General features: G+C 35.0%; 1 protein-coding gene across 1 annotated transcript; it reads left to right on the forward strand.

The window, feature by feature from the left end:
- Positions 1 to 1,851: 1,851 nt before the first annotated feature.
- On the forward strand, positions 1,852 to 4,709 carry LOC107789487 (uncharacterized). Its single transcript, XM_016611311.2, has 3 exons — positions 1,852 to 2,175; positions 4,107 to 4,256; positions 4,399 to 4,709. The coding sequence occupies exons 1-3, from the start codon at positions 1,957 to 1,959 to the stop codon at positions 4,492 to 4,494; spliced, it is 465 nt and encodes a 154-aa protein (XP_016466797.1). The 5' UTR covers positions 1,852 to 1,956; the 3' UTR covers positions 4,495 to 4,709.
- Positions 4,710 to 27,323: the final 22,614 nt, after the last annotated feature.

Raw genomic sequence — 27,323 nt, forward strand, 5'->3', positions numbered from 1 at the left:
GAAACAGTCTCTCTACTCCTTCGAGGTAGGGGTAAGGTTTGCGTACACACTACCCTCCCCAGACCCCATTAGTGGAATTTTACTGGATCGTTGTTGTTGTTGTCTCTCTCTACTTATCTTTGGTTTTTTACTTTAAAATCTTTATTTTATAACACAAAGATCTTAAATACCAAGAAAACGAAAAAAACAAAGAAAAAAGAAAGAAAGATCTGAAATACGACAATGGGTTCGATCGTAAAAATTGCACGGGGCGCCCTATTTGATCGCCCCCATTTAACCTATACCCATTTTTTTTAAAAACTTTTAATTTGTACCCACTTTTTAAATAACTTCAGCCCCCTTTCTCCTCCTCCTTCTCCTCATTCATTTTCTTCTTCTTTCTTCTGCTGTTGTTGGTGCAAATTATTTTTTAGGTAAAATTTCTTTTAAATTGTTGGTGCATAGAAGTTAAAACTTTCTTTTGTATCTTTATATGATTAAAAAAGAAATTATTTTCCATAGTTCCTTGGGAGAAATTCAAAAATAGCCAGATTTACAACTGGTCGTTCAAAAATAGCCCAGTTTCAAAAGTAATCGAAATTTAGCAACTTTTCATGTAAAGATAAATCTGAGCAAAAATACTGTTCAAAGCCCGGAAAATACGCCAGTATATTATACTGGAGTTCCAACATAAGTATGCTTGAACTCCAGCATATTATACTGGAGTTCCAGGATAAGTATGCTGGAACTCCAGCATAATATGATGGAGTTCCAACATAAGTACACTAGAACTCCAACATAATATACTGGAGTTCCAGCAAGTATAATTGTCCAGTATAATATACTGGAGTTTGGAGCATCTATGCTCCAGTCTCCAGTATATTATATTGGAGTCAGCAAAGTATATCGGTCCAGTATAATATGCTGGAGTTCATACACAGGTGCACCGAACTCCAGTATATTATGCTGGACCGGTCTCTGTTTGCAGCAAAATAATGGCTATTTTTCATTGACTTCGTAAACGCTAGCTATTTTTGAATGACTAGTCCGAAAACTGGCTATACCGTGCTATTTTTACTAGTTCCTTTTGTGAGTGGAAACTATCAAGATACCATTGTTAAGTGACGGCGTCTTTGCATTTTAATCGTATTACGGAGCTCATTATTTGTTCTCGCAATCAGGGATGATTAATTTGCATTTATTTACTTCTTTTTTTGGGTTGTTTTGATAAATATTATTAAGGGGAAGGTTGTTTCTTGTAAAGCTAAATTGAGTATGTTAACACATAAAAATTCTTGAGCCCAGTGCTGAGATTTTACCCCAAAATTTTTAACAAACTAGCAAGTTATTTGATGGATGGATCCCAGCTTATTTGAGCAGATTATATTCTAAAGCTAGCTTCCAAATAACTTCAGCTCTAGAGCTGAAGTTCGACAGTTACAAAACAAAAACTTCAGCTCTAGAGCTGAAGCTTACAAACAAAATCTCCAGTTACAAACAAAAACTTCAGCTCTAGAGGTGAAGTTTGACAGTTACAAAACAAAAACTTCAACTCTAGAGCTGAAGTTTGCCAGTTACAAACAAAAACTTCGACAGTTACAAAACAAAAACTTCAGCTTTAGAGCTGAACTTCAGCCCCGACTACTAGAATGCTGAAGTTTTGCGTGATTGTCTTTGCTACTTCAGCCCCGTATACTGAAGTTATGCAAAAAAGCGGGTACGCTTGCAATTTTTTTTATAAAGCGGACACAAGTTAAAATGTGACACAAAAAACGGATATAGATGCAAATGGCCCGGTTCGTCGGTCCAATCCATAGGCGGGTCAGACTAAACTATCTTTTCAATAATATCCGAACGGAACTTTGATCAAAACACTATTTACGCCACACGAAAAACGCGCAAACTCTTACTTTGTTTTGTATTAGAACACACAACATAAAAGGATGCCTTTTTGTACAAGAAATTGAACAGGAAAAAATGGCAAGTAGCAGTACTTGTACATGTTCTTGTAGACCCATAATTTCTGCAAAATCAAATGTTATTAATCGATTTGTAACACCAAGCGGAAAACAATTGATCGTCCATGGAAACCCTAGCTTAAAGCAAATTCCCAGAATTTTTGTTGTAAGAGCATCAGCAGTTGATAGCTCATCTAACTTTGTTGAACGCGTGGAAAAAGCCTGGTTGATTTCCAAGGTATATATATTTTTTACCTATTTGTATTACTTATGTGTTTTATTTGTCTGTTCATATTGTCAATTTCAATTAAGTGATCAGTCAACTTTGTAAACAAGGGTGTGGCCGATAAGCTGAAATTGATTACAGCTTAGGTGATTTCTCAGCATATGTCTGTGGACAGAGTTATGCATTACTGTGCTGTGGGGTAGTAGTACTTGGTGCTTTAGTTAAGGTGCGGCAAGCTTGTACCGACACCATGTTATAAGAAAAATTAATCAATCAACTATGCCCTGAATCCTAAACTAGTTGAGATTGGCTATGTGAATCCCCTATTCCGTTATTTTTCTCCTACGTGAGCTTCCCATAGCCAGTTTCAATTGCAGATTAAGGAAGGGGATTACCAGAAGTTAACGACCAGTGAAAGAATCATAATATCATGAATGCTCTAAATACTGTCTTTATAGTACTTTATGCCCTTCTTTATATCATCTTACTTCCAGTTATTCTTATAAGTTTGTTTCAAAATCTGGTTTCTTGTAGTTATGCTTGGTGGGATAAAGTTGTGAAATGGAAAGAAAAGGAAAATGGATTATGAAGCATTGATATTTTACTGCAATTTTGAAGAATTAAGAAACGAAAAGATTTCTATTTATGCTTGTTATTGGCCAAATTATTTGTACTATATAGACATGTTAACCTAGTGATGTGCTCGTTAATGAGGTACTTCTTAGGTTACTATTCTAGTATCATAAATCCTAGCATGATGGTTCTCGTTTTTTAAGAACATATGCATGTTTTACTTTGATGGTGATGATTGATATAGGTTATTTTTAGATTTATCTTGAACAATAAGACCTAACATTATGATATACTTTAAAAGAGAACTGAGGTGTCACCTATATGTGGCTACGATTCTGAAGTGAGCAAAGGCCAAAGGGTCATGTAAATATATGCTTCAGATACCTTATTTTAAGTCTAGAACTACAGAGCTATATATCGAAGAGGAAAAAAATGATTGGAAGATGTGGAATGCTAAAAACTATATGAGTTCAGAGGGAGGCACAATAACTTTATAGTTATTGTTACTATTCTTCTTATTTCAGAAGTAAAATTATTCATATTAACAGGAACCAAGGTGGTTCGGATGTAATTGCACTTGTAAAAACAGTAAGATATAAGAGAAGCAGAAGAACAATACAACCACAATGTAGTGTGCAGGGCCCAACCTCATTCTGGGATTGTTGGGTGATGCCTGCTTCCATAAGGCATATTTAAAAGGCATGAGATAGCTCACCTCTTTTCTTTTTTTTATCTATGGACCATGTAAGAAACCCTTTTGGTTTCTCTCTCTCTGTCTCTCCTTGTTAAGTACCTTTTCGTTCTTAACTTTGTTGAACACACAAATCCAGCTAGGGCGTGCCCCTGCTTGCTACAAGTGTCGATGACCTTAACTTTGATTTATCAAGCTAGGTCCACGGTAGACAGATTTATGCATCATTGGAGGTTAGATGGTCTAGGAAAAGTTTCTAGTTGAAACATGTGTGCATGTATAAGTTGACTAGTTGAGTGCCTTGTGGTCAAACATAAATGTTCAGAAGGTTGGGCTACTTGTGCATAGTATAGTGTGAATAAGAGCATTGATCAATGTCATTGTGGTGATATTTTAGAAATGCTACGATATGCTATATCCTTGAAGAATATATGGTTTCAGTTTCTGGATGTGAAAAGGTAGCTATCATGTGGCTTTGAACATCTTCTTTTTTAAATGAAAAAAGATAGTTTATTGATAAGTGGAGATTCACCGGTCTATAGTCTACTCATTAACCCAAATCGTTCTCTTCTGCCGTGTTTACATATCTGAGTGCAATGTTAAGGCTTCATGTATTTGTAACGGGGCTTCCCTTCATATTGATATTGCGTCTATTTTTTAATCTTCCTGGATTATTCAGCAACCCAGGCCAATTGTATGCTCTACTTGCGACTCAAATGGCCATGTGGAATGCAAGTGGTGCAGTGGTACTGGCTTCTTTATACTTGGTGACAATATGCTCTGTCAAGTGCCATCTCGAAACACAAGCTGTGTCATCTGCGCTGGAAAGGTAATTGCCCTGAGCCTATGTTATTCTAATAAGTTATTGGTAGTCCAAATTCCTATATGATTGCTTGTGTTGCGATAGATTAAGTTTTCTATCTGTGTTAGATTAAATGCAATCCAAGAGAGCTAATTCTCTGCTTTTTTAGGGTTCCGTATGCTGCACTGATTGTAAAGGAACAGGCCATCGTGCGAAGTGGTTGGGAGAGCCTCCTATTCCCGAGCCTCCTATTAGCAAAGAGTAATGTTTCAACTGATTTCTTGAATTGTTAACCAATGTTCAGAATGCTACTGAATGTAGCTTATTACTTGAATTCAATATTGAAGATATTGTTTCTTTCTCAGTAGAATTATTTTTTCCGTATAATGTTCATGTTAATCGTGTTAATCCATATTGCTTTCCTCTCGTCTGTATTCAAAGTAAACAGGAATTAGTAGAACATCATTCATCAATCCCTTCTTGAATTGTCATTTCAAAACGTGTAACAATATTAATTAGAGTTTTATTTATAACTAGGTTGTATCATGATTCATGTGTTTAACAAAATTAACTTCTCTGTATCCTTACTTTTAAGATTCTAGAATCATTTGGCCATCAAGACTCGCTTGAAAATAGTTTTTCCTTGCCGGAATTTTTCTTGGAAACAACTGTTTGTTATGGAGGGAGAAAACAGAAAGAAAATTAACAAAATTAACTTCTCCCGACCATTACTTTTCAATTTTTGTGATTAGTTCTACAAAGAAATGTCATTGCATCTCACAACTAATGCAAACCATAGAGTAATGTGCCAATGATGAATTTTCCTTTAATATTGTGGCCATTAAGTGCATCTCGAGGAAACCATAAATGGATTTTCCGACATCCTAAGTGTCTCTTTCTAAGCCTAGGTATAGAGGGAAATAGAGTTCACCTCTTATCTAATTCCGCTTAAATGGTAAAAGTAAAATTTATTCATTTTGCTTGCAGAAGGTAATGTTAATTGTATTCTTCTTTATTTGTTTCTTCATCCAAAATTGTTTACCACAAGCAGCTGTAAGATCGTAAGAGCATTTTGGACATCGGGAAGTAGCCATGAATACTTACTCTAAGCATGTCTTCTGCTTCTCTTTGTTCAACCAATTCCTAATACTTGATGATCCACATCATATACTTGCAGATGTTGTTTGCCCTGCAATTATAAGTGTTAACAAATACTCCATGATTTCTTTATCATAAATCAGGAGTATTCTTTGTTAGAGAAACGACAAGTTCCTCTTCAGAATCAAACAATTGTTGGGAGTACAAGTCATGGGTATACACTACAATGTTCAGCATGGCTAATCATGAACTCATCGGACTTTCATTATCATGCCCAACTGGTCCATTTAAGCTAAACGACCAGATTTGACTTCCTTTTTGCAGAGTTATTCATTTATTTTATATTAATGAGTTTCCCCTGTTCTTCTTCAAAGGGATCCACTTTTACAAAAAAATTCTATTACATATACCTAACATCTAAGATGTTAGTAATAAATCACAAAATATGAGAATATTTCATGCTTCTTTTCCAAAGAGAGAACCTTTTACCCTATGAAGAAAATAGTAAGTTATCAATTTGAATTATGGACTGATAATGAGTAAATCTTATATGAATTAGTTAATTCAAAGCTCACAAACAATTATGGAAAACAAACTACATGTAGTCGATTAGAGAAACATTCAAAATCGATTCTGATGATGCATGGAGATAACCTTTTAGGAAGTGGAAAATGTAGCAAGTTCGCCAACATAGATTAATGGCGACGACTGTAGCCATTTTGTGCAATAAGTAATCAATTCTATGTAAAAAACCAATTTAGCTAAAAAAATTACATGTGTTTGCTGGATATATTCTACAAATATCTGTCTACGCCATAAGAATACAACTATTGTTGTTCTTGTTGTGCTCATATATTTTATTAATCTAGCCAAATTACTAAAAACAAAAAATTGCTCAAAGTACTTGATACTAAGAAGACCGCTGACTATACTAAGATATAGAAAATAACAGCAGACCATATAATAAGAACATCGAGAAGAGGTCCATCAAAACAAAGCAAGTAGTGATGGCATTTAAGAAGAGGAAATGAATGTACAGTTCAGAAGAGCACGCGATTAGTAGTGTTGACGGTGAAGAATTCATGAATAGCAAAAAATACTCAAAGACCAGATATGTCAATACATTGTAGCATATATAAGTTAGATGTTATTTTTGATTCCTTATAAATTTTGTAAACAAAATATTCCTTCTAAATATACCTTATAATTTTGTAAACTATATGGTGCTCATCCAATGCAAATATTCAGGCACTTTCAAATGATCAATGTGTAAGTATTAAAATTATCTTTAGCCTATCGATGAGAAAACATAAAAATGTAAGATCTTCCAGTTTGATCGAAATACAAAATATACCTTTTAGAAGCAGAATTGAATTTGTTGTCGTTTCTTACAAGGTATAGGCAGATCCCAAGGAGAGAAATTAAAAAATAGCTAGATTTACAACCGGTTGTTCAAAAATAGCTCAGTTTCAAAAGTAATCGAAATTTAGTCACTTTTCATGTAAAGATAAATTTGAGCGAAAATACTGTTCAAAACCCGAAAAATACGTCAGTATTTATACCGGAGTTCTAGCATAAGCATGCTTGAACACCAACATATTATACTGGAGATCCAAAATAAGTATGCTGGAACTCCAGCATAATATGATGAAGTTCCAGCATAAGTAAACTAAAACTCCAACATAATATACTGGAGTTCCAGCAAGTATAATTGTCTAGTATAATATACTGGAGTTTGGAGCACCGGTGCTCCAGTCTCCAGTATATTATACTGGAGTCAGCAAAGTATACCGGTCCAGCATAATATGCTGGAGTTCATACACAGGTGCACCGAACTCCAGTATATTATGCTGGACCAGTCTCTGTTGCAGCAAAATAGTGGCTATTTTTCATTAGCTTCGTAAACGCTGGCTATTTTTGAATGACCAGTCCGAAAACTGGCTATACCGTGTTGTTTTTACGATCCCAAGAGCATCAGTTGAATACTTGCAGCGAGCAATTTCCGACATCCAAAAATTTGAAAACTGGGAGAGAAGGATTAGGAATCACCAAAAATTACTTTTGTCATTGAAGTTGTGAAACAACTCAGAGAACTCCAAAAAATCATCTCTTAGTCGTTCACAAAATTGACCAAAACAAAAAAGCTTCACCATTCATAAAAATAACCAAAATAGAGGGCAAAGGATTACAATGGAAAATAACAAATATTTCAACGGTACTAACTCTGCAGAAAAGAACAAACAAATGATTCCTACATGGAAATTACTTTTCACTTTGGGGGTTGTTATGTTCTTCAGAAGTTCGCACCTTCCCGACAGGTAATCGTCAATCAAATATATCTTCCAGCAGTTACGATTTAACCTGTGGCAAATCACCAGTACATGAAAATCTAGTTTTGAGTGAAGACAGAAATACATTAATATACAGCATCAATTCTCGGTTGGGTTTCTTGAATAAGTGAAACGTTGTGTTTCCTGTGACTTTTGAATTTTGTTGGTTATTAATGAGGTAAATGGAGAAATAGGAGGAAAGCCTAAAAATTGGAGGAAAAAAAAATCTTGGGCAATGAGTGTTGGGATATATAATATTAACCATGAGTTTGGTTTAGATATAGTATTTATTATGAAATAATTGTTTATTCAGTTTTAATAAAGTTTTAAATAGATCATATAATAGTCTGTGTCCTTTGCTTATATAGTAGATGATTTAGTGTATAGAGTTTAGCTTATACACGGAAGATTAAATCATCGGTTCTTATAAGTATAAAATTTGAGTTCACAATCTAATGATGGAATTGGACAAACCATCAGGAATGATTGTAGCACAAGATTAAATATAATTAATCTTGATTATGGGAATGGTTTAATTCCAACTTCTTGTGCTAGTACATTTTGTATGTATTGAACGGACCAGGTAGAGATAAGTATTTTATACTAACTTAATAAAATAAACTCTCTAGCCATTAAATGTACTTATACTCTTAATCTTGATATAATTATTATTAGCTGTGTATATTATTATTGTTTTGATTTATTAAAAAGGCGAGATTCTTTCGTGGGTCAATATGCCTGGTAAATTGGATAATAATAATATACATTGGCGAAGTAATAGTTAGTTGATGGAATCCATGTCTCGGTTTAGAAATTGATGATATACCTTTATGAAAGCTTATAAGTTTTCATGTGTAAACCCGGCCGGTGGATTTTGTATCCGACACATGAAATAAGTTAAGCGAAAGTCTAAAGGAAATAATCAATAAATTAAATCGTCAGTAATTTAATTTAATTGATTCGTATCTGAATCTTAACATGGGGAGTTAAATAAGATTTAATGGATGAATTTCGAAATTGAATAAGGAGTGTAATTACGAATTTTTAGTGGAATAATTCGTAATTAATTATGATGGATATTAATTTCGAAAATTACAAATTAATTCCATAATTGGAAGCCTTGCTAATTAAATTCTGTGGTCCCTACTGTGCCTAAATAATAGGAAATAAAGGAATCCTTTTTCTGGTGGAAAAGAAAACCTAACAGGTTTTGGAAAAGGGTCTTAACCCTTAAAACTTGTGTTATAAATACATAAGGTTTTCCACCTAGAGGGATGAGGACATGGTGGCTGAAATTTTCAGCCAAGTTTTCCTAGAAATTTCGCCCACACGAAATTGCTATTTTCGGGTATTATTTGGGTAACACAGTAGAAGACCGTGGAACGTTCGAGGATCACGATTGTGCGGGTGATGGAGATTCCATTGAGAAGTTATGGAACTGAAGGCTCACGTGGTAGAAGAGATATGTTCACGCTTCAAGAGGTAACCCGTGAAATCTCGTTTATGCTAGTTGTCTAAATTACATGTGATTTTGATACTGGGATTGCTTCCGCTGCATATAATAATCCATCAATTGGTATCAGAGCTCACTCACATCTAATTAGATAACTAAGTTTTTCATGAAACAAGAATATGGTGTTTATGTGCATTTTTTGAATTACATATATATGTGGTTTTCTGAAAAACTGCACTGTTGTTTTGTGAATTAACTGTGCATAATTTATGGATTATTCTTATAATCATGAGATATATATTTTCTTATTGATATTTGATTGAGATTATCTAAATTTTTTGGGGTAAACCCTAGAAAAATGCAAAACCTGTTTTTGACCGAATAGCCGAAATTTTTGGAGGTCAGCGAACTTGACGGACTCCGATTGAGCTGAAATTTGGTGGGTCCATCGGAAACGCCGTGGTGATAAAAACTCACTAAAGTGAATCATGGTATTTTTCGGCGTTTTGAGGTCATTTGGACTGTGTTTTGGACGTTTTTCTATTTTTTGGAAATTATTTCTTAATAATTTTAATTCCTTTTTAATTCAATGGTGTTGAGGATGACTCCCTATGGTCCCCATGATTAAATACTAGTCATATAATAGGTTTACACATTGACTATTAGCAAATAAACGTGTTGTTGTATTAAATTCAATAATAGAGGTGTAAGATTTTATTGACTAGGTCTTACAAGGTATAATTCATATTGTGTAATGATATAATTATTTTGTAAGAAAGTAAAATTTTCTATTTGATATCCTGGATGACTAATGATTGGAGAGTTTAGCATGTTTGTGCATAAAAAATTTCTCAAATTTAAGTTTATATTTTCATGCCCTACGTGATTACTAGTTTGGATTTTCGATGAAGAATTTTGTTCTCTGATTGGAGGTTCTAATTAAGTGAAATATGACAGTATGTTGTATGAGTTTTATAATGTTGGTATGACTTTTAAGCTATGGTCTACCATAAAATAATTTTATGAGCTAAATATATATTCACTTGTAAATTGAGAATTTTATGAGTAATAAATAGTTACCACTGAAGTGGTTTGTTTATTTGAACTCATGAAAAATTCTTAGTAAATTTGTACATGTGAAATTATATCTATTCATGGATTGAGCATTATGATTAATAAGTAGGATCCACAAAATGATCTATTTATTTGAGTCATTGAAATAGTTTAATATACCATGTGAAAATTATCCTTGAGAAATCTACATTAATGGTGGAGGTTCATAACTAGAAAAAGAGTATTTATCTTTGGGTACTAGTGAAACTAACTCCACCCATGAGAAGAGATATTGGGGTTTTCACTGAACGGGAGAAAATATAATATCTCAGGTTCTTATGTATTTAATAAAAGGATAATTTATTGCAAAACGAGATATTATATATCCTAGAAATAGGAAGAAAATAATATATGCCTTCAGCTCATAGTGTAATTATAAGGAGAATGGAAATCAATATCATATTTATTTTAATTCATGAAACTACTTAAAACGGTTATTCTCCGAGTTTGGTTACAGGCTAGTGGTCATGAATTTGACGGACTCCGATAAACCTGAAACTTGGTGGGTTCATCGAAAACGATCTAGTGAAAAAAAAAACTCCTTGCTATGCAGTGAATCATGTTGTTTCTTTGGCATTTTGAGGTCGTTTAGATGGGTTTTCAAGCAGTTTATTAAATTGAATTTGTTATAAATATGAAAAATTATTCTTTATATATCGGCTATATTTGTGTTAAATCTGAAACATGATGATTTAACTTGATATGATATATAGCAAGAATGCAAATCACATGGATTTAATCCTGACTACGCAAAAAAAAAAATATATTTATTCGAATTTGGTCTAGTTTTTGGCGATCATGAATTTCATGATCTCCGAATGACCTGAAATTCGGTAGGATCATTGGAAACAATCATTTAAGAAGAACTCACTGCTATGCAGTGAATCACATCGTATTTTGACGATTTGGGATCGTTTAGGTGAGTTTTTTGGAGGTTTGACGGATTAAAATGTGATTTACATACGAAAAGTCATTCTTTCTATCATTTTATATGTCTAATCTGGAACATGATAACACATGTTGATTTGACATGAATTGGTATATGATAAAAAAATGTAGGTCATATTTTAAATTCTTAAAAAAATGCTTAAAATGATAATTTTTCAAATTTGGTCGCAATTTTTGATTGATATGAAATTTGATAGATTTATCAGAAATAGTCCAGTCAACAATAATCACCACTATACAGTGTGAAATATTAATTTTAGTATTTTAAGACTGTTTAAATGGGTATTGAGCATTTTTTTTAATATGGAACTTAATCCTCAGAGAAAAATTCGTGGTTGTGATAAAGTGGTGATGGGAATAAACCCCTATGGTCTTCATTTTTTTATTTATAGTGAGATAATAAATTTATGCGTTGACATTAGGTCTTCCTCCATATCGGATAAATTTATTATGAACTCACTGGCTATAGTTACTAGTTATTAATAACCAGTATTAACTCTCCATCTGAGCTTAAAGGGTTGAATCAATTTTGTAACTACAATACAATCATGATTAAGTGGTGATAGAAATATATTTCTATGGTCTTCCACTATTAATTTCAAGTGAGTAATAAATTTATGCGTTGACTTTAGGTCTTCCTCCATATCGGATAAATTTATTGTAAGCTCACTAGGTGAAATACTAGTAATTGATATCGTGTACTTACTCTCCATCTGAGTATACATGTTGGATCAATGAAACTAGAGCTATTAAAAATGATGTTCACTTGACTTAAATTAACAGTATACTCTCCATCTGAGTTGGGTCTGTTTTAATTATTGGAGTGAATAATCTGGCATTGCATATGTATGTTGCATGAGTAGTTCTTTCCCATCGAAATTGCTATTCAAGATGCATGACATATATGTGTAGTGTGTTTTAAATTTTTTGTATTAAAAAGTTATATACAATTGACTGAAAATAATAGTATGCTCTCCATCTGAGTTGGTTCTATTTATTTTTGGATTGTATAATTCTTGCATTATATAATATACTTTGCATGAATAATTCTTTTCCCATCGAAATTTATTATTCCAGATGCATGTATGTATATAAATATTGAATGCAGTCTGAATTTTACTATTCAGTGTTTTGACTTATTATGATCTATTTAATATTTTTATCTCAACTCCACAATGATTTTATGCAATTTGTCGTATTACTTGTTAAAATTTTCTTTTAGTGATAAGACATTAATTTTAAGGATGCAATATATGTACTTTTGTTAGAAGGAATTTAATTCCGGTTTCTGGGCAAAATAAGAGATGAATATTTGTTTTATTTTTCGAATAACTCTTGAGTTATTGAGCTTAATAAACACTTTATCTCTTGTGGTACATGAATGCATGACCTTGTTATTATATATTCATGTCTCTCCTGAACAGAACAATATTAGTCTACCTCATAAGAGAATATGTTCTTCAAAATTGAGTAAAACTTATCTGTGCACTTTTATCTAAGTCATATTAATCTGGATAGGATTTCAAGTTGGTCAAGTATGGACCTTAAGGTTCATTGAAAGTAGAGGCACTACCAACTTGTGGATCCTGTTTGGAAGGAAATTTGACTAAAAGATGTTTCCCTTTAAAAGGAAATAAAACTAGTGATAAGCTAGAATGAATCCTTTCTGATTTGTATGGTTAAATGAACATACTCGTAAGAGATAGATTTTGAGTATTTTATGACGTTCATAAATGATTACTCAAAATATTAATATTTTTTTGATGCACTGTAAGTCTTAATGAATTAAGTAATTCAAGGATTTTAAGACTTGAAATAGAGAAGCACCAAAGAAATATATTAAGTTACTTCAATTTGATTGTAGTGGCGAGCATCTCTCTAAAGAGTTTTTTAGTTACATATCAGAATAGGGATTACATCTCAATTGACTACACCGCAAACTCCATAATAGAGTCGTGTAGTAGAAAGAAGAAATAAGTCTCTTTTGGATATGGATAGACTAATGACGTGTTATTCAGATTTGCCTTATTTATTTTTGGAATATTTCCTGGAAACTTCAAATTACATTCTGAATTTAGTTCCTTCTAAGCTAGTACCTGGGACATCTATAGAACTGTGGACTGAATGTAAGCTTGGTCTGTGGCATGTTCAGATATAGGATTATCCCGCATATGTGCTGAAAGGGAAAGCATATATGTAAGTTGGAACTAAGGATGAATAGGTGCATGTTTATCGAATATCCAAGAAAGCGAATGAAGCTTTATTTTATTGTCCTAAAGAAAATAAGGCAATTGTTAAAACAAATGCATTTTTCTAGATAAGGACTGCTTAATAAAACATGTTCCTAGAAGTAAACTATTTTTACAGGAACTGGGCAAAGAAATAACTAGATGTTCAAGAACATCAAAACCCACACGTCAGAATTGACGTTCCATTGCATTTAAGTAGTGGGAGAACGTTAATAGACATAATATGCCTTTATCGAGTGGGAGTGATGTTTGAACATTGAACACTATAGTAAGAAGTCACTAATATTTCAATGTCGTGAGGTAACGAAGGTAATATTAGTGGTACTTCGTCTTAGTGGGAGAAAGCTAAAGAAAATTATAGTTCGGTGTTCATTCTTGGGATAGTTTCGGTAACAGGATCTCTGAAGAGTTTAATACCAAACAAGATAATTACGATAAAGTACTACTGGACAAATATTGCATCAGATATAACTTGGCAAGATTCTTTAACAAAACCTTATTTGGTGAAGACTTTTAATAGTCATGTAAAAGAATGCCTGAAAAAGTTGTAGATGCATGGTTATGAGTCTAAGTGGGAGATTGTTGGGGCATATACTATTAACCATGCATTTGGATATAGTATATTCTAATAATTATCATGGTTAAAAGTCTAAGTGGGAGATTGTTGGGATATATACTATTAACCATGAGTTTGGTTTAGATATAGTATTTATTATGAAATAATTGTTTATTCAGTTTTAATAAAGTTTTAAATAGATCATATAATAGTCTGTGTCCTTTGCTTATATAGTAGATGATTTAGTGTATAGAGTTTAGCTTATATACGGAAGATTAAATCATCGGTTCTTATAAGTATAAAGTTTGAGTTCACAATCTAATGATGGAATTGTAGCACAAGATTAAATATAATTAATCTTGATTATGGGAATGGTTTAATTCCAACTTCTTGTGCTAGTACATTTTGTATGTATTGAACGGACCAGGTAGAGATAAGTATTTTATACTGACTTAATAAAATAAACTCTCTAGCCATTAAATGTACTTATACTCTTAATCTTGATATAATTATTATTAGCTGTGTATATTATTATTGTTTTGATTTATTAAAAGGCGAGATTCTTTCGTGGGTCAATATGCCTGGTAAATTGGATAATAATAATATACATTGGCGAAGTAATAGTTAGTTGATGGAATCCATGTCTCGGTTTAGAGATTGATGATATACCGTTATGAAAGCTTATAAGTTTTCATGTGTAAACCCGGCCGGTGGATTTTGTATCCGACACATGAAATAAGTTAAGCGAAAGTCTAAAGGAAATAATCAATAAATTAAATCGTCAGTAATTTAATTTAATTGATTCGTATCTGAATCTTAACATGGGGAGTTAAATAAGATTTAATGGATGAATTTCGAAATTGAATAAAGAGTGTAATTACGAATTTTTAGTGGAATAATTCGTAATTAATTATGGTGGATATTAATTTCGAAAATTACAAATTAATTCCATAATTGGAAGCCTTGCTAATTAAATTCTGTGGTCCCTACTGTGCCTAAATAATAGGAAATAAAGGAATCCTTTTTCTGGTGGAAAAGAAAACCTAACAGGTTTTGGAAAAGGGTCTTAACCCTTAAAACTTGTGCTATAAATACATAAGGTTTTCCACCTAGAGGGATGAGGACATGGTGGCTGAAATTTTCAGCCAAGTTTTCCTAGAAATTTCGCCCACACGAAATTGCTATTTTCGGGTATTATTTGGGTAACACAGTAGAAGACCGTGGAACGTTCGAGGATCACGATTGTGCGGGTGATGGAGATTCCATTGAGAAGTTATGGAACTGAAGGCTCACGTGGTAGAAGAGATATGTTCACGCTTCAAGAGGTAACCCGTGAAATCCCGTTTATGCTAGTTGTCTAAATTACATGTGATTTTGCTACTGGGATTGCTTCCGCTGCATATAATAATCCATCAATGAGATGTGCCACGTCAGACATCTAAAATCCTGCTTTATAGATATATAATATAATCTGCTTCAAAATTGGATGTCTAGTGTAACTTGGGTTATCTACTCTGCAGCTAAGCATGCATTCAAGATCAATACCATTTTCTGATGATCAAATGCACTTGGCTTGTTATGGTTATAACCGAGATATCTCCGGGTCGATACTACAATAATATCTCTCTAACTCTCAAGAATACATGTTCATTTAATATTCAAACTTTTAAATTTTAACACGTTGTTTTTTCTGTCTAACTAACTTTTCAAATATGATTTTGATATTTTCTTAACTTTACCAATATTTTTAATTCCATTTAACTTTATATATGAAAGAAGATTGCTATTATACTCCATATTAAACGAACACCATCATCAGATAATAATTGACCAGAAAGCATGAAAATAATTGGTGAGTTGTGCAAAAGAATTTTTTTTTTCTACTCATAGAACTTCAAGTTTTATTTTTCTTCCAAATAAACTGTATGGGCAAACACAACTTCAAATTCCAAAAATCAATTTTCAACACCACCTCAACGCTGACTAATGATTCCGATGCTCTAGTGTAGAATTGATATCGCATTATATGTATGTTGTTTTGAAGGGCATTTACATAATTAATTAATCATATATCCAAAAGGGCGAATTAGTCAGATCATAATTTTTTAATAAATAAAAAAATATATTAAAAGAATTGTCACAAAAAAATCAAAATAAGGAAGGTAAGGATAATATCCAAAACGGCAAAGGGCTAAATATACCCCTCTACTTTCCAATATTATTTATCTATACCCTTCGTTATACTATTGGGCTATCCATACCCCTACCGTCATATTTTGGAACAAAAATACCTCTATTGTCATACTTTGAAACTAAAATACCCCTATTTTGGATGGAGTGCCACGTGACAACACCATAATAAAACGACCCATTTCTTTTTTTTTTACCCGATCTGTTTTTAAAAAAACCCACAACCCGATCCCTATTTTCATTTTTTTCCAGTTTTTTTTTTAAATTTCAATTTTTAAAAAACGAAAATATTTTGTTAAAACAATTTTTTTTCTGTTTTTACAAATTTGTTTTTCCAGTTTTTACAAAACAAAATTCTTTTAAAAAACCGAAAAAAAAATATTTTTCAAAAAACGAAAATATTTTGTTGAAAATAATGTTTTCTGTTTTTAAAAAACAAAAATATTTTGTTAAAAATGAAAATATTTTTTTTTTTCTGTTTTTATAAAAAAATATTCATACACATTCATTGTCACAGCTGCCCGCCCATGTCAAGTCGCCCCAGACTTGATCAAATCTGCCTGTATCCTTTGCCATTGCTTGTCCCGCCTGCCTTGCCATTGTTTTGCCAACCCGCACATCCAAGTAAAATGTGCCTTGCTTCCGTTCAAGGTGCGTTTGTCGAACCCCGCATTGTCCGTCATGCCGAGCAGCCTATCATGATATTGCCCAATTTTCAAGTTGTGTGCCAAGGCCATCATGAAAATCCTTGTCACAACCCACACCTGCCGAGGACCTTTGTCAAGGGGCTAACAAACCACCCCCACCAGAAGAATTCGTCGTCCTCGACGAAGCAGCTTCCGCATTTTTCAGCACCACCATAGGCCCTAAATATGCTGTTGCTTGCTCATGTTCTTCCTCGTTTGGCTCATCTTCACTCTTTTCTTCAGCAAACAACGCTGAAATTCGTTCAATTCTTGGACAGTCCCTCACCATGTGTGGTCCTTTGCAAATAAAATAGCCATCAAACTTGTTGTTTTGTCCCTTGTTTGTCGAAGATCCAGCACATTGCTTTTCCTTTTCATTGCCATTGCCCTCAACAGCATTATCCATGTCGTTTCCATTTTTCCTCCACTCTTTTACCTTGTCCTTGTTACCGTTTTTGGACTTTGAAGTAGTAGAGAAATCAGAACCATCTTGTCCCCACCGGAAATCACCCAACGCATCCGCAGTAGCAATGGCACTAGGAAGGTCTTTCACATTCTGCCTTCATAGTTCCATTTGCGCCCACGACTGCAACCCGTAAAGGAAATTATGCAGCTTGTCTTCCTCAGACATGTTGCTAATATCCAGCATCAAAGAACTAAAATCTTTGACGTAATCCCTGACCATTCCAGTTTGTTTCAACTTCTTCAAACGATCTCTAACAATCCAACCCGCATTCCTAGGAAAGAATTGATCCTTCAATTCTTTCTTCAGCCCTTCCCAAGAGTCAATCTTCGGCCTACCAGCACTTACATCATCTGCCACGCGCGTACGCCACCACAACTTTGCATCGTCCACCAAGTACATAGTCATAATGGGGACCTTGTCTTCATCTTGCACTTTGGCAGCATGGAAGTACTGTTCCATATCTCACAGGAAGTTTTCGAGTTTCTTGGCACTCCCTGCGCCATTAAACACTTTAGTCTCCGGAATTCTGACCTTGGTACGATCTGCCCCATGCTGTGCTTCATCATTGCCAACAGCATGACGTAGCAACCCATTTTCCGTTTTCAAATTTGTGCACTCCTGGCTTAGCCTGTTCATCTCGTCCTCAAGATAGGTGAGACGAGTCACGATAGTCAGAAATTGATCCCCATCAACAGTTCCGACGAGTGCCTCTAATGCAGCAAACTTTTCCCTCAGTTCTGCGTTGCCACCAGTCATTCTTCACAAAATTCAACCATTGAACGTTGTGTCTTTGCCCTGATCCAGCCTGGCTATAATACCAGTTGTCACAGGGGTGATTTATGTCACTCGAATTTTGGCGAGAGGTTCACCTCCATGCAGCAGTCAAGCCCAGCTTTGACTTCAGCCTTTCCAACACTTAGTTTTATTTTTAGGGACGTTTGCACTTAGAATGAAAATAGGCAGCAAAAACAGTAAATAAAGGCACACACGATATACAGGAATTTCTTCCCAACTTGTATTAATATGTGAATACAAGAACACAATAGCCAACCCTATGGCCAAGACAAAGAATTCCCTAATTCCCTGCCCCAAAATGATTTTCCCACCCTTAGGAAATGACTTAGACGAATTTGGCTTCACAATGCCTTAGACTAAGTTTCTGCCCCGTTTTGGACATCCTAGGCAAGTATTTATAAGGCTACAATTAGTTGACAAGCCCCAACTGATGGGCAAACAAGTTAAGACAAAGTACAAAAACATGGGTACACTTTTAGGCCATGATCAACATGTCTTGGAAGAGGTTGCAACTGCCAACTGCTTCTCATGTGCTTTTCACATGTTTTCCAACTGCTGCTTGTGCACATCATGTGCCTGATTTTTGCCCAGCTGCTTTGTGCCAAGGCTGGCATTGCGCCCAACCTTGCCTTTGACACTGCTCCGCGCCAATGTCATTGCCACAGCTCGCCGCCTGCTGACGTAGCCGCACACGTTCATTGTCACAGCTGTCCGCCCATGTCAAGTCGCCCCAGACTTGATCAAATCTGCTTGTATCATTTGCCATTGATTGTCCCGCCTTGCCTTGCCTTGCCTTGCCATGTCTTTGCCCCTGCTTGACATGGCTTTGCTTTGCCATTGTTTTGCCAACCCGCACATCCAAGTAAAATGCGTCTTGCTTCCGTTCAAGGTGCGTTTGTCGAACCCCGCATTGTCCGTCATGCCGAGCAGCCTATCATGATGTTGCCCAATTTTCAGGTTGTGTGCCAAGGCCATCATGAAAATCCTTGTCACAACCCACACCTGCCGAGGACCTTTGTCAAGGGGCTAACAATAATACTATGAATATCTATTGTGTGCTTGTCACTTTTGTGCGCTTTTCGCTTTTAAAACATTGTATCTTTCTTTGGTTCAATATATTGAGTTTGTGGGATAGACTTGAAAAACTGAAAGTTGTGGAATATCTTTGGCTTTGTTGGGAGCTCAATGCGTGTTGCCGTTTGTTTTTCTTGAAAGTACAACAACATATTCAGTATTATCCCAAATCCTACATCGTGAGGTCTGGAAAAAAAACATTGACATCGAATTGCAATTAATCTTGATTTTTTTGAACACTATTATATTTTGATTGAATTGTTGAGGATTTTAAGATGGAAAAGTCTTTAAAAAAAGGGTGAATGGAAAATGGAGGGAAAATAAAAATTTTGAGTAAAATTTTAAGTTTTCCTCTCTTGAAACATTGTCCCATATTGGAAGAGGAAAAAGATTTTGGTGGGTATATAAACAATTGCTCTTCTTGTAGCTCTTAAAGAGTTAAGAAGAAGGCAAGCCTCGCGCCGTCGTCGTCGTCGCTCGCTCGGCTTCGGCTTCGGATTTTGTCAAATGATTGATTGATTGATTAATCTTTTGGACCAAATTTATTTGTTAATAGTAAATATTAACGTAATATTATCCGTGTTTGTAACGGATATGTTCCAATCCGCGTATCTGTCCCACCAGTTCTATTAGCATCCTAGTGCTCCATGAGCAAGTGCTCCTTCCACCATGGCCAAGTGTTTCTTCCATAACAGCCTAGTGCATGCTCCACCATGAGTGGTGGCTGGTCATTCTCTTAATAGTTGACTGCACTATAAATATGTGCAGTAGTTGTTAGAGCAAGGACACATAAAAACTGAACTGAAAAAACGGTATAAGAGTTGTTAGGAGAAGGCACAGGCAGAAACGAAACTGAGAGCTTGGCTGTCGTTGATATCCACTTCAGTAAGAACTCCACATCGGCTATAAATTGCAGTCCTTTCTCTCAGAATTTTCATTCGACTTATGAGTTCTCCTCCCTTGTTCTGCATTGTTTTAAAGTACAAACAAAGCAACTGTAAGTGTGATTTGCTGCCGAACTTTGTGTTCGCTGAAACACTGGGATTTGAAGTACCGATACACCAGTGTGTAATTCGTTCTATCCTGGGAGAAAATAATCCATAACCTTGGGTACTAGGAGGGGATTAAATTCCTTAAGGAAACACTGTGAATTTAGTGGGCTCGAATTAATTACTGTTTCATTTATATTTACGTTTATTTGCTAACTTTCTTTTCTCCATAATTATTATTTACAAATACAACAAGTAATAAGATACAACCAACAAGCTTAAGGAATTTATTCTTTATTTCTGTATTTGTGTTATACTTACTGTTTTGCATATTAAAGCTTTCGTGGCGTTTTGTTGGAGAACTTACAGTTCTGAAGACTAAAACCTTTGTGGTTTTGTCTACTCCTTTTGGAGATTAAAGCCTTCGTGGCATTTTGTTAGAGATTAAAATCTACGTGATTTTTTTTCTCCAAGTTTAAAAGTTTATTAAACATTTGTTTGTGTCATTATTTTACAGAAAAAATGGCAAATGACAACGGAAATCGAGTTGTTCCGATGATGATTGCCAACATATCGACAAGTCGAACACCGGCGTTGGCACCGACAGAAAAACCCGAAAAAATTTTCGAGATTGATTTCAAGCGCTGGCAGCAGAAGATGTTCTTCTAATTGACTACGTTATGTCTACAGAAGTTCATCAAGGAAGATGTTACTGATCTGCCCGATGAAACTCCAGAGAATGAACGCTTTATCGTGATTAAGGCGTGGAAGCATTCTAATTTTTGTGCAAGAATTATATTCTTAGCGGACTGGAGGATAATCTGTATAACGTCTATAGTAATGTGGAGACATCAAAAAAACTGTGGATTGCGCTTGAAAGAAAATACAAAACTGAAGATGTCGGGATGAAGAAATTCATTGCCGCAAAATTTTTGGACTACAAAATGGTAGATAGCAAGTCTGTTATTACCCAAGTCCAGGAATTGCAAGTGATTATTCATGATCTACTTGCTGAAGGTATATATAAAATAAATACTAATGTTGAAAGTAAAATTTATAGTATTTTTACTAACAGAATTTTCATTGAAGATCTTGTCATCAATGGAGCATTCCAAGTTGCAGCAATTATTAAGAAGTTGTCTCCTTTGTGGAAGGATTTCAAGAACTACTTGAAACACAAACGAAAGAAGATGTCTCTTGAAGATCTCATTGTTCGGTTGAGAATCGAAGATGACAACAAAGCAGCTGAAAAGAAAGACCGTGAAAACTTAACAATAATGGGAGCAAATATTGTTGAGGCTACTTCTCAAATTAAGAGAAAGAGGAAGCAAGCTTCTGGGCCAAGAAATAACCCAAGCAAGAAGCGGTTCAATGGAAATTGCTACAACTGTGGAAAAGCTGGACACAGATCTGTAGAGTGTCGTGCTCCAAAGAAAGACAAGAAGAAGGGTCAAGAAAACATGGTTGAAAAGCACGAAGATATTAATGACTTGTGTGCTATGCTTTCTGAATGCAACCTGGTAGGAAATCCTAAGGAGTGGTGGATTGATTCTGGAGCCACTCGCCATGTTTTTGCTGTGAGGAAAATATTTTCTACATATGCTTCTACTGGACCCGAAGAGACGCTTTCTATGGAAATGCTGCTACAACAAAAATTGAAGGATATGAGAAGATATTTCTCAAGATGACTTTTGGCAAGGTCATGACTTTGAACAACGTCCTTCATGTTCCCGAAATTAGGAAGAACTTAGTCTCTATTGGACTTCTTGTAAAGCATGGTTTCAAGTGCGTTTTTGTATCCGACAATGTGGTGATAAGTAAGAATAAAATGTTTGTAGGAAAAAGTTACCTTACTGAGGGCCTTTTCAAGCTGAATGTAACAGTTGTCGAAAATAATAATAAAGCTTCAGCTTCTTCTTACTTACTTGAGTCAAATGATTTATAGCATGTACGTTTGGGTCATCTCAATTATAAAACCTTGCGAAAAATTATTAACTTGGAAGTATTGCCTAAGTTTGAATGCGAAAAATCAAAATGTTAAATATGTGTGGAATCTAAGTATGTTAAACATCCTTATAAGTCGGTTGAAAGGAATTCAAATCCTTTCGACTTAATTCACACAGATATTTCTGACATGAAGTCAATACCATCTCGCGGTGGAAAGAAGTATTTCATAACTTTTATTGACAACAATACTCGATATTGCTATGTTTACTTACTCAATAGTAAAGATGAAGCAATACACGGATTCAGGCAATATAAAAATGAAGTTGAAACACAACTTAACAAGAAGGTCAAAATGATAAAAATGATAGGGGTGGTGAATATGAATCTCCTTTTGAAGAAATATGTCTAGAATATGGAATTATTCATCAAACAACAGCCCCTTACACGCCCTAATCCAATAGGATTGCGAAAAGAAAGAATCGTTCATTAAAGGAGATGATGAACACATTGTTGATAAGTTCTGGTTGCCACCGAACTTGTAGGGGGAAGCCGTTCTTACGGCTAACCGGATACTAAATCGAGTACCCCATAGCAAAACACAATCCATTCCATATGAAAAATGGAAAGGAAGGAAGCCAACTTGGATTATTTGAAAGTTTGGGGATGTTTGGCAAAAGTGCAAGTTCCTAAACCCAAAAAGGTAAAAATAGGACCGAAAACAGTTGATTGTATTTTTATAGGATATGTGACCAATAGTAAAGCATATCGATTTTTGGTTCATAAATCAGAAAATCCCGACATTCATAATAATACGGTTATAGAATCAGATAATGTTGAGTTCTTTGAAAATATATATCCGTATAAAAAGGAATGCAAGTCGATTGGTAAAGGATCTAAACGACCTCGGGAAGAAACAAAAGAAAGTACATTTAATCAGGAGGATCCAAGACGTAGTAAACGTCAAAGAACGTCTACTTCGTTTGGACCAGATTTTGTGACTTTCTTATTGGAAAATGAGCCTCGAACATTTAAAGAAGCTATGTCTTCTTCGAAATCATTTTTCTGGAAAGAGGCAGTCAATAGTGAAATAGAATCCATATTGAACAACCATACATGAGAATTGGTTGACCTTCCTCCTGGAAATAAACCTTTGGGTTGTAAATGAATTTTTAAAAGAAAAATGAAAGATGATGGCACTATTGATGAATTTAAGGCAAGACTTATTATCAAAGGGTATAGACAACGAGAAGGTTTTGACTACTTTGATACATATTCTCCAGTGACGAGAATTACGTCCATACGAATGCTAGTAGCTTTAGCATCAGTCTATGGTATTGAAATTCATCAAATGGACGTAAAGACAACCTTCTTAAATGGAGATTTGGAGGAAGAAATCTACATGGAACAACCTGAACGGTTTGTGGTTCTAGGTAAAGAAAAGAAGGTATGTAGACTTGTTAAGTCCCTCTACGGACTAAAACAAGCACCCAAACAATGACATGCGAAATTTGACCAAACAATGTTGTCAAATGGTTTTAAGATAAATGAATGTGATAAATGTGTGTACATTAAAAATATTCCAAATCACATAGTCATTGTTTGCCTATATGTGGATGATATGCTGATAATGAGTAATGACAACATAAATGCGACTAAGTGTATGCTAACTAGCAAGTTTGATATGAAGGACTTGGGAGTTGCGGATTTAATTCTGGGAATTAAGATCCAAAAGACTCCTCAAGATCTGGCATTGTCACAATCTCATTATATTAAAACAGTACTTGAAAAATTCAAGCACTTAGGGTTTAAAGTTGCAAAGACTCCAATTGACGTGAATCTTACATTAGCAAAGAATAAAGGCCAAAGCATATCACAATTCGATTATGCTCGTATGTTGGGATGCTTAATGTACAACATGAATTGTACACGACTAGATATAGCTTGTGCTATAAGTAAACTGAGTCGATACATGAGCAATCCAGGTCAATCTCATTGGATGGCAATGGAATGAGTTTTGGGATATTTAGAACATACCCAAAACTTTGATTTGCACTACAGTAAATATCCTGCGGTGATTGAAGGATATTGTGATGCAAATTAGATCACCGGTTCAACTGATTCGAAGTCCACAAGTGGATATGTATTCACTATTGGTGGAGGGGCGATATCTTGAAAGTCGTCCAAACAAACTTGTATTGCCCGCTCTACAATGGAGGCTGAGTTCATAGCCTTAGATAAAGCCGGTGAAGAAGCTGAATGGCTCCGGAATTTCTTGGAAGACATTCCATTTTGGCCCAAACCGTTGGCACCAATATGCATACATTGCGATAACCAATAGACAATTGGAAGGGCTGGGAGCGTTATGTATAACGGTAAATCTCGTCATATACGACGAAGATATAAAACGTTAGGCAACTACTCTCTAGAGGAATTATCATGATTGACTGTGTAAAGTCAAATGATAATGTGTCGGATCCACTTACAAAAGGCCTAATTAGAGAGGTAGTTGATAAATCATCGAGGGGAATGGGACTATGGCCGAGAACAAGTCATTGTGGTGGTAACTCTACCTAGAAGACTGGAGATCCCAAGATCTAGGTTCAAGAAGATCAAACAAAGTCATTAATGACGGTTCTACATTGTCAACAAAAAATTTGGTCCATTCTCGTGATGAGACAATATTCAGTACCAATGATAAAGCATTATGGCTTTTTAATGATTTCTAAATTTGATACGGGGTATATCAAATAGTGTATCTACGGAATGACATGTTTAGGAATCACCTATGTAAGTGTGAAGTGTTAGCCGCTTCAAGGAGAATTTTGCAAAGCCAATTCTCTACGCACTTATGAAACCAGGTGGTGTTCATGGCTGAAACGAACACAACAATGAGAACCAAAGACAGTAAATGGTTGATTGTGTGACTTATGGTTGTCTAGGTATACACTAAAGTTCGACGGTTCAAAGATATCAAATCTACCGATTGACCGAGTATATCTGACATAAGTTCTCTACAGAAAGTTCAAAGGGAAACCTACTTATCCAGATGCAATTAATCCTTGCTTGCAAATCACACAAGTTTTTCATGCATACTTCCGTGATATAGCCATTCCCCATTCATGTGGGGGATTGTCGAGGATTTTAAGATGGAAAAGTCTTAAAAAAATGGTGAATGAGAAATGGAGGGAAAATGAAAATTTTGAGTAAAAGTTTAAGTTTCCATCTCTTGAAACATTGTCCTATATTTGAAGAGAAAAAGGATTTTGGTGGGTATATATACAATTGCTCGGCTCGGCTTCGGCTACGACTTCAGCTTCGAATTCAGATTCGGATTCGGATTTGGTCAAATGATCGATTGATTGATTAATTTTTTGGACCAAATTTATTTTTTAATAGTAAATATTAACATAATATTATCCGTGTTTGTAACGGATATATTCCAATCCGCGTATCTGTCCCACCAGTTCTATTAGCAGCCTAGTGCTCCATGAGCAAGTGCTCCTTCCACCATGGCCAAGTGCTTCTTCCATAACAGCCTAGTGCATGCTCCACCATGAGTGGTGGCTGGTCATTCTCTTAATAGCTGACTGCACTATAAATATGTGCAGTAGCTGTTAGAGCAAGGGCACACAAAAACTGAACTGAAAAAAAACGGTATGAGAGCTGTTAGGAGAAGGCACAGGCAGAAACGAAATTGAGAGCTTGGCTGTCGTTGATATCCTCTTCAGTAAGAACTCAACATCGACTATAAATTGCAGTCCTTCCTTTAGAATTTCCATTCGACTTTTGAGTTCTCCTCCCTTGTTCTGCATTGTTTTAAACTACAAACAAAGCAACCATAAGTGTGATTTGCTGCCGAACTTTGTGTTCGCTGAAACACTGGGGTTTGAAGTACCGCTACACCAATGTATAATTCGTTCTATCCTGGGAGGAAATAATCCATAACCTTGGGTACTAGGAGGAGATTAAATTCTTTAAGGAAACACTGTGAATTCAATGGGCTCGAATTAATTACTGTTTCGTTTATATTTACGTTTATTTGCTAACTTTCTTTTCTCCATAATTATTATTTACAAATACAGCAAGTAATAAGATACAACCAACATGGATTAATAACATCTTGGCGTCAAGACTAATCGAATATGCACATAAAACAGAAAGAAACCCTTACTCTGAAGTGGTAATTTTATACTAAGATCATAATCTCCAAAATGGAAAAAGAAAAATATACTCATAAAAATTTTTAAGGGTAAGAGTTGGTAGAACTATAATATTAACAAGAAGTTCGGACGAACTAATTAAGCTCTAACTTTTTATTCAACTTATTTATAATCATAATCACATTGAGTTCCTAATGAGCAATATTTTCTAGTAAAACCAGCATAAAGAAAATGGAGTTCAAAGCATTGAACCTCGAAATCAAAGACTACCAAAGCCACCTTTAGGACCAAAAGAAGAAAAACATTGGATCGTGGGTTCAACTAGTCGGCTAAATGGAGCAATATGAAGAGTGAAGATTCATACAGCTAACTTCAACTTGTTGGGATTGAGGCATATAGTTGTTGCTGTGTTGTATGACCTCAGCTAGCTAGCTTATATTTAGCAAACAACACACTCATATTTCCAAGTTTTTCCAACTAGCACATGCAGCATATGCAGCCAAGTCATGAATTTGCACTAATCATCACCGCATTCTGGTGTAAAAGGGCAGTCTGGTGCACTAAGCTCCCGTTATGTGCGGGGTTCGGGGAAGGGCCGGACCATAAGGGTCTATCATACGCAATCTTACCCTATATTTCTGCAAAAGGCTGTTTCCATGGCTCGCACCCGTGAGAAGATCTGAAGTTGTAGTCTATACTTCTATAGGGTAGAGTTTTGATCTTTTAACAGATACATAACGTACCGCAAACAGAAGTTGTCGTGACTTGACATCACAACCAAAATGCGTAAGTTGCTGTCCAATCCTGGTCAAGAGTAATGTTTAAAAGTAAATAACTTATGAGGAACAAAACCTGAAGAAAAGCAATAGCATTTCTGTTAAGAGACGTGTGTTTTAGACCTCTAGTTCTTAAGCAATTTGCGAGACAAGGTCTCAAAAGCTTCAGATTCTCTATAATGCAGATTATATATTCATACTGGCAAATCCGGAGCCAAATGACACAGACACTATTTATGTTCCTAAGCAGTAACTTCCATCAAT

Source organism: Nicotiana tabacum, chromosome 5 (genome assembly GCF_000715075.1).
Source record: "Nicotiana tabacum cultivar K326 chromosome 5, ASM71507v2, whole genome shotgun sequence".
Classification (NCBI taxonomy): domain Eukaryota; kingdom Viridiplantae; phylum Streptophyta; class Magnoliopsida; order Solanales; family Solanaceae; genus Nicotiana; species Nicotiana tabacum.

Excerpts from the sequence above, each read along its gene's own strand:
- LOC107789487 (XM_016611311.2), top strand. The coding sequence starts at position 1,957 with ATGGCAAGTAGCAGTACTTGTACATGTTCTTGTAGACCCATAATTTCT. Across the intron at positions 2,176-4,106 it reads AAGCCTGGTTGATTTCCAAG|CAACCCAGGCCAATTGTATG; the intron begins GTATATATATTT and ends TGGATTATTCAG. Across the intron at positions 4,257-4,398 it reads GTGTCATCTGCGCTGGAAAG|GGTTCCGTATGCTGCACTGA; the intron begins GTAATTGCCCTG and ends CTGCTTTTTTAG.